This window comes from Nicotiana tomentosiformis, chromosome 9 (genome assembly GCF_000390325.3).
Source record: "Nicotiana tomentosiformis chromosome 9, ASM39032v3, whole genome shotgun sequence".
NCBI lineage: Eukaryota > Viridiplantae > Streptophyta > Magnoliopsida > Solanales > Solanaceae > Nicotiana > Nicotiana tomentosiformis.
In genome coordinates, this window is record NC_090820.1 from 9,361,126 (window position 1) to 9,370,183 (window position 9,058).

General features: G+C 40.3%; 1 protein-coding gene across 1 annotated transcript; it reads right to left on the reverse strand.

Moving 5' to 3' along the window:
- Positions 1–6,768: 6,768 nt before the first annotated feature.
- LOC138898367 (uncharacterized) lies at positions 6,769–8,536 on the reverse strand. The gene is made up of 2 exons (XM_070184426.1): positions 7,966–8,536; positions 6,769–7,091 (listed from the first exon to the last, which is right to left on the reverse strand). The coding sequence occupies exons 1-2, from the start codon at positions 8,534–8,536 to the stop codon at positions 6,769–6,771; spliced, it is 894 nt and encodes a 297-aa protein (XP_070040527.1).
- Between the last annotated feature and the right edge of the window lie 522 nt (positions 8,537–9,058).

A 9,058-nucleotide genomic window follows, 5' to 3' on the forward strand; every position in this document is an offset into this window, starting at 1 on the left:
TAAAGGAAATACCCAACTACCTTTGATCATAGAGGAAGATGTAAAATCTTGCATAATGATACTTCTCATGCTACCTAATATGTAATGATTTTTAAAGGAAAGAATTTCCTAAATCAATTGTCTTAATTTTTGGTTTAGGTTATTCTCAAGTCATGTTTTAGAGAGGGAATAATTTTTATACAATTTGAATAAATACCAAATTTATATATTCAAAAGGGGACTTGAAAATATATTTTATTCTTAATTATTGTTTCCTAATTTTATAAAGTTTCCAATTGAAATTTAATTTAATGAGAACTAAATGATATGCATTGATAATAATATCTGAAAAAAATTTACGTAAATTATCTCTACTTCTTTTTCTTTTAAAAAAATTCTTATTTACTAAAATAGTAAATAAATAAAACAAATGAAAACAATATTTCTTAAGGAGATAATATAAATTTATGTTACCGTGGTATATTTTTAATCAAATGAATATATAAATTATAAAATTACCAAACAGATAATTTTTCTAGTTAAAATACTTATTGAAAAAATAACGTTTTAAACCGTGAAGGTGAGAAGTAGTTTGCTTTCACACAAATTGCAGAGTAATAGTAATCAAGTAGTGCATTTAAAGAAGAGAGTGAATATTGAATGGGAAGTGGGGTCCACCTTAAGAATTCAATAGCTTAGGCCCAAGTTACTTTTAATTTTTTCCATAACCCACAATCAAACTTTTGAGCCTATTATACAAGCGACCAATACAATTATATTTTTGAAATGACAATGATGTCCTTGGTCGACTTGCTCTACTCTTTTCTATGTAATATATATATATATATATATATATAGAATAATAAAAAAAATTTAAATGAAAAAAAGAAAAGAAAAATGCTGCAAACTTACCAGCCAACACATCCTCTTGATCCCAAACATATTGCGGTGTCCCTATAACTGTATTTCTTCACATATTCAGGGACGGACAAAGTCACTTGAAACTTGTGTGGGTAATGATTTTCATAGTATTATTGATAACGCAATATCAGAATTAACTAATTTCAAGGAAATTTTTTAACGTTTAGTATTGGAAAATATCAGCCCAAAAAAATCACTTCTTTTATCATTCTTAGACTAAGAGATTTCATCGAATAGATCTAAAATAATTTTTACTATGCTCCAAACACACCGAAAAAGGAAAAGATGAAGGGAAAAAAGAACTCACAGTCAGATCCATGCCCTCATCATCGGCTGCAGAATGCTGCTGTGGTATCTCCATTTTTTTTTACTCCGATAAGAAAAAACCCTAATTGACGATACCAGAGTTTATAAATTGAGGGAAAGGGAGAAGTCCTAATATGTGAAATGACTCATAAAGCCCTTCCTAGTACTAATATTTATACTTTGAGAAGATGATGTACTCGTGCGATGCACGAGCCCAATTGTTGCTCCTTTTTCTTGTTTTCTTCCTTTTAATATTTCTTGATCTATTGTTAATTACACACTTTGTCCGTCTTAAAAAAAAAATATTAAAATAGACTTTTGCATAATAGCGTATAGAACCACGATTACCTATATTGTTATTTTTGTTATGTACATTTTAATTTTTCTGAAATCGTATTACTATGCCAATCACTTTGTAACACTTGTCGACACTTTACTGTACAAAGACTATACAATACTTCAAATACAATTTAGAATATTTATACATAGATTCTACACCTTTTTATTTAAAAAAAATATTTTGCTCCACCAAACTTAAAATCAATTATTAAAAAATGATTAAAAAGTCAGTTGAAACATAAGTCGTGATGTATTTTCTCATTGTTTAAATTGAATAATATATACTTTTACTCTATTAGTATTTTCAATCGTAACATATTAGTTTTTCGTTTTATATCAATTAAAATTTTAATAATAAAATAAATAAAGTTTATTCCGAAATAGTTTATGATAAGGTGTGTTTTTTCGGGTTCATTAAAATAATAAGCGTGAATTTTTATTATTTAGAATATTTTTGACAAGAAAATTTGTATTTTATTCTAGTTTACTGGCATGTCTTAATAATGTAATAAAATAAATTAAATTTTTCGATCGCTCTAAATACTAATCAAATTGACCTCAAATTGAAGCATTATAGTTTTTTCTAGTTTCATTCGATATCATTGAGATACTATTTAAGGTGTAATAATCCTTTCTTCACCATAATTATTTGTTGGGCCTTTTTAAAAATAGTTATTTCTATATTTATGTATTTTTGAAATCTATATAATGTTGGATTTTTTATTGAACGCAAAGAAAATACCCAACTACCTTTGATCATAGAGGGAGAAGTAGAATCTTGCATAGTGATACTTCTCATGCTACCTAATATGTAATGATTTTTAAAGGAACACAATTTCCTAAATCAATTGTCTTAATTTTTGGTTTAGGTTATTCTCAAGTCATGTTTTAGAGAGGGAATCCTTTTTATACAATTTGAATAAATACCAAATTTATATATTCAAAAGGGGACTTGAAAATATATTTTATTCTTATATATTATTTCCTAGTTTTATAAAGTTTCCAATTAAAATTTAATTTAATGAGAACTAAATGATATGCATTGATAATAATATAAGAACATCTGAATAAACATCTACGTAAATTATCTCCACTTCCTTTTCTTTTAAAAAAATTCTTATTTACTAAAATAGTCAATAAATAAAACAAATGAAAAAAATATTTCTTAAGGAGATAATAGAGTTTTTATATATAAATTTATGTTATCATGGTATATTTTTAATCAAATGAATATATAAATTATAAAATTACCAAACAGATAATGTCACGACCCTAATTTTTCCTCAAATTCGATACCAAAATTTCGATAAAAATCCCAAAATTCGACCAAAGAACTTTTCTCAAATCTTTCCTAATTTTCCACCCCAAATCACTAATTCATGATGAAATTAAAGACATAATCGTGGAAATTAACCAAAACTAGGTAAGAATCACTCACCCCAAACAGCCACGTGAAAATCCCTCCAAAAATCGCCTAATTCTGAGCTCTCAAGTCCAAATGATGAAAAAATGACATGAACCCTCGATTTGGCCCTTTTTCTGCCAGAGATCTCGCTTCTGCGAGCCTTCAACCGCACCTGCGAAAAATCCATCACAGGTGCGAAAATGACTTAAGGGGGATTGGTTCCGCATCTGCGAACAAGGACCGCATCTATGAGCCCGCACCTTCGCTCCTCTTCCACTTCTGTGTGTCCTCTTCTGCAGATCTATCGCCGCACTTGTGGTCCCAGCTGGACAGGGCCAAAACTGCTTCTCCGACACCATGGCTGCTTCTGCGGCACCGCACCCGTGGCCCAAAGTGCGCAGGTGCGATTACACCAGGTGCAACAGCTTCAGCAATTGCATAAGTCCTAAACTCAACCCGTTAAGCATTCGAAACACACCCGAGGCTGCCGGAACCTCAACTAAATATACCAATAAGTCCTAAAATACCATACAGACTTAGTCGAACCCTCAAATTATGCCAAACAACTCTAAAAACACAATTCACCCTCCGATTCAAACTTAAAGAACTTGAAACTTCCAAATTCGACAAACCGATGCCGAAACCTACCGAACCACGTCCGATTGACCCCAAATTTTGCACACAGGTCATACTCAACCCTACGGACCTACTCCAACTTCCAGAATCAGAATCCAACCCCGATATCAAAAAGTCCAATACCGATCCAACTCTCCAGAACTTCAACTTTCACCATTTCAAGCCTAAATGAGCTACATACCTCCAAAACATAATCCGTACATGCCCCTAAGTAAAAAATCACCTAATAGAGCTAATGGAACCGACGAACCTCCATTCCAGAGTCGTTTTCAGACTGTTCCGACTATGTTCCAAATCCTAAGGCTTAAACCTCTATTTAGGGACTAAGCGTCCCAAAACACTCCAAACACTAAAATAAAACCTCCTGGTAAGTCACAATAGCAGAACTAGATTCGTCATATCCTCCCCCTCTTAAAATAATCGTTCGTCCTCGAACGAGTATAGAGACATACCTGAAGCTATGAAAAGATGAGGATAACAGCTACGGATATCCTGCTTGGTCTCCCAAGTTGCCTCCTCAACCGGCTGACCCATCCACTGAACCTTCACGGAAGCAATGTTCTTTGACCTTAGCTTTCTGACCTGCCTGTCCAAAATAGCCACTGGCTCCTCAACATAAGATAGATCCTTGTCCAACTGGACTGAGCTAAAATACAACATATGAGCCGGATCATCGTCATACTACCGGAGCATAGAAACGAGGAATACTGGATGAACCCCTGCTAGGGTGGGAGGTAAGGAAATCACAAAAGCAACTTGCCCAACACGTCGCAAAACCTCAAAAGGACCAATGTACCTTGGGTTCAGCTTGCCCTTCTTTCCGAGCCTCATAATGCCCTTCATAGGCGATACCCGGAGCAAGACCCGCTCTCCAACCATGAATGCTACATCCCAAACTTTCCGGTCCGCATAACTCTTCTGTTTGGATTGGGATGTGCGAAGTCGATCCTGAATCATCTTCACCTTATCGAGGGCATCCTGGACCAAGTTTATACCCAATAATCGGGCCTCACCCGACTCGAACCAACCCACTAGGGACCGACACAGTCTACCATACAGATCCTCATACGGTTCCATCTCGATGCTTGACTGATAACTGTTATTGCAGGCAAACTCCGCAAGTGGCAAGAACTGGTCCCATGACCCTCCGAACTCCATCACACACGCACACAGCATATCCTCTAATATCTTAATAGTGCGCTCGGACTGTCCGTCCGTCTGAGGGTAAAACATTGTGCTAAGCTTCACTCTAGTACCCAACTCATGCTATACGGCCATCCAGAACTGTGATGTAAACTGCGTACCCCGGCCAGAGATGATAGATACTGGTACGTTGTGAAGCCTGACGATCTCATGGATGTAGATTCTAGCCAACTGCTTGGAAGAATATGTAGTCATCACTGGAATGAAATGAGTTTACTTGGTCAGCCTATCCACAATCACCCAAACTGCATCAAACCTCCACTGAGTCCTTGGGAGTCCAACAACGAAATTCATAATGATCCGCTCCCATTTCTACTCCGGAATCTCTAACTTCTGAAGCAACCCACCCCGCCGCTGATGCTCATACTTCACCTGCTGGCAATTTAAGCACCAAGCCAAATACTCCACTATGTCCTTATTTATCCTCCTCCACCAGTAATGTTGCCTCAATTCCTGATACATCTTTGCGGCACCTTGATGAATGGAGTACCGCAAGCTATGAGCCTCTTGAAGAATCAACTCATGCAAACCATCTACATTAGGCACACACAGCCTGCCTTGCATCCTCAATGCGCCATCATCCCCAAGGGTGACCTCCTTAGCATCACCGTACTTGACTGTGTCCTTAAGGACAAACAGATGGTGTCCATCATAGTGACGCTCCCTGATACGATCATAAAGAGAAGACCGAGAGACCACACAAGCCAACAATTGACTCGGCTCAGAAATATCCAATCTCACAAACTGGCTGGCTAAGGCCTGAACATCCAATGCTAAGGGTCTCTCTGCTACTAGAAGATATGCTAAACTCCCCAAATTCTCTGCACGACAACTCAAAGCATCGGCCTCCACATTGTCCTTCCCTGGGTGGTACAAAATGGTGATATCATAGTCCTTAAGTAGCTGCAACCACCTCTACTGATGCAAGTTAAGATCCTTTTGCTTGAACAAATGTTGTAAACTTCGATGATCGGTGTAAATATCATAAGGAACACCATACAAATAGTGTCGCCAAATCTTCAGGGCATGAATAATAGATGCTAACTCAAGGTCGTGGATAAGATAGTTCTTCGCATGCACCTTCAGCTGCCTGGACGCGTAGGCAATCACCCTACCATCTTGCATCAACACCGCGCCAAGACCAATCCGCGATGCATCATAATATACGGTGTAAGACCCCTAACCTGTAGGCTATATCAATGTTGGGGATGTAGTCAAAGCCGTCTTGAGCTTCTGAAAGCTCTCCTCACACTCCTTTGTCCACCAGAACAGAGTACCCTTCTTGGTCAGCCTGGTTATATGTGCTGCAATAGATGAGAATCCCTCTATAAAAAAATGGTAATAGCCTGCCAAACCAAGAAAACTGCGGATCTCCGTAGCTGATGATGGTCTAGGCCAACTATGCACTGCCTCCACCTTGATCCCATCACTCGATACTACATGGCCCAAGAATGACACTGAGTCTAGCCAAAACTCACACTTTGAAAATTTTGCATACAAATTCTTTTATCTTGAAGTCTGAAGCACAGTCCTTAGGTGTTGCTCATGATCTCCCAAGGCCAGGAGTATACCAGAATATCGTCAATAAACACAATGACGAAGGAGTCAAGATAAGGCTGGAACACTCTGTGCATCAAATGCATAAAGGCTGCTGGGGTGTTGGTCATCCTAAATAACATAACAAGAAACTCATAGTGACCATATCTGGTCCTGATAGCAGTCTTTGAGATATCTGGCTCCCGAATCTTCAACTGATGATAGCCTGAACGTAAGTCAATCTTAGAAAACACCCTGGCACCCTGTAACTGATCAAATAAGTCATTAATACGAGGAAATGGATACCTGTTCTTCACTGTAACTTTGTTCAGCTGGCGATAATCAATACACATACGCATAGAACCATCCTTTTTCTTCACAAACAAGATTGGAGCACCCCAAGACGACATACTGGGCTGAATGAAGACCTTATCAAGAAACTCTTACAACTGCTCCTTTAACTCCTTCAACTCAAGAGGAGCCATACAGTATCGAGGAATAGAGATGGGTTGAGTGCCCGACAACAAATCAATGCCAAAATCAATATCTATGTCGGGCTGCATGCCCGAAAGATCAGTTGGAAACACATATGGGAAGTCCCTCACTAATGGAACTAACTCAACTGCAGGGGTATCAATATTGATGCCTCTCACATAAGCTAGATACGCGGAACACCCCTTCTCAACCATTCGTTGAGCCTTGAGAAATGAAATAACTCTGCGAGGAGTATACTCTAAAGTACCCCTCCACTCTAATCGCGGTAAGCCTGGCATAGTCGCATCATGGTCTTAGCATGATAATCAAGAATAGCATAATGTGGTGACAACCAGTCCATGCCTAAGATAACATCAAAATCTACCATACTGAGTAATAATAAATCGACTCTAGTCTCAAAACCACTAAGAGCAATCAAACACGATCGATACACGCGGTCCACAACAAGAGCATCTCCCATAGGAGTAGACATATAAACAGGGGTACTCAAAGAATCCCGAGATACGCCCAAATGTGGGGCAAAATAAGAGGAAACATATGAATATGTAGAGCCTATGTCAAATAATACAGACACATCTCTATGACAGACCAGAACAATACCTGTAATGATAGAGTCGGAAGCAACTACCTCTGTACGATCCAGAAGAGCATAATACCTGGCCTAGCCTCCCCCTCTAGGGCGACCTCGACCTCCCAAACTTCCATCTCGACCTGGCTGAGTAGGTGGGGCGGTATCTGGTGCTGGAATCATGGCCTGAGAACCCGGTGGAGCACGTGGTAGCTGAGAAGTCTGTGGAGGTGCACCCCTCCTAAGTCTGGGGCAATCCCTCACCATATGGCGAGTGTTGCCAAACTCAAAACAACCCCTCGGAGGGCGTGGTGCTATGATTAACTCGGGCCAGGTCTACTGGACTGGCTGCTAATAGCACCCCGAGCAGGCGGCACACTAGATACTGGTGGTGCATAATAAGGCTCCTGGGGCCTAGAAGGGGCGGGAACACCACTGGCAGCTGGAAAAGCTGAGTGAATGGGGCGACTCATATAACCCCTACCATGGCGAGCTGCTGGGGAATGAGCTCCAGAATAATAACTAGTCTCTCAAGACCTCTTCTCCTCTCTCTCCTCTCTGTCCCTGGCAAGCATGCCCTCCAATCTCCTGGCAATACTCACAACCTGCTGATAAGAGATATCCATCTCCAACTCCTTGGCCATACTGAATCGGATGCTGGGGTGGAGCCCCACAATGAAGCGATGGACCCTCTCCTGAAATATGGCAACCAAGGCTGGTGCATGTCGGGCCAACTCACTGAAGCGGACTGCATACTTTGACAAAATCATACCACCCTGGCGCAACTTCTCAAACTCCGCGCACCATGCATCTCTGAAGCTCTGAGGGATATACTCTCTCAAACACATATCCGAGAACTGAATCCATGTAAGTGAGGTTGCCTCGTCCGAACAACTCAACTCATAAGCATGCCACCACTGATAGGCTGCTCCACTAAGCTCTAAAGTGGTTAAAAAATATCCACTCATCTCTGATATGCCCATAATACGGAGAATACGATGACACTCCTCCAGAAAACCCTGAGCATCATTTGTAGCCAATCCTATGAAGGTAGGTGGGTGGTACTTCTTGTACCTCTCAAGTCTGAGCTGCTCCGCCTCAGAAGTGACTGTCCTGGTCTCATGCTGAACTGGAGCTACCGGCTGCATAGGAATGAATTCTGGGGCCTGATCAACTTGGACACTCTGCTCAGGAGTACGGGGTGTGAGAGTCTGTGCCCCTCCCCCGGCCTGAGATGTGGCGGGATCTAGTGAGATCAATCCATCCTAAGATAAGTTGCTGACCATGCTCATGAACTGGGCTAGAGTCTCCTAGAGGGCTGGTGTAGCAATAGGAACCCCCGGTGCCTGCCCTCCAGCTGGAGCTTCTGGGGGATCCTCTGTCGCAAATCGCGTGAGTGCTCTGGCTGCACCGCGTGGTTGTTCTCTACCCTGGCCTCGGCCTCTGGTGGCTCTAGCAGGTGGCGCAGGTGCCTGGTCGTCAGATCTCCTAGTACGGGTCCTTACTATCAGTAAGAAAGAATAGAATAGAGAATTTAGAATTTGATGCCAATAACTCGCACGACAAGGAATCAAAAGAAGTATGGTTGTTCCTAACAGTTCCATAGCCTCCCGAAGATAAGTACAGACATCTCCGTACCGATCTATGAGACTCTAATAAACTGTCTTATG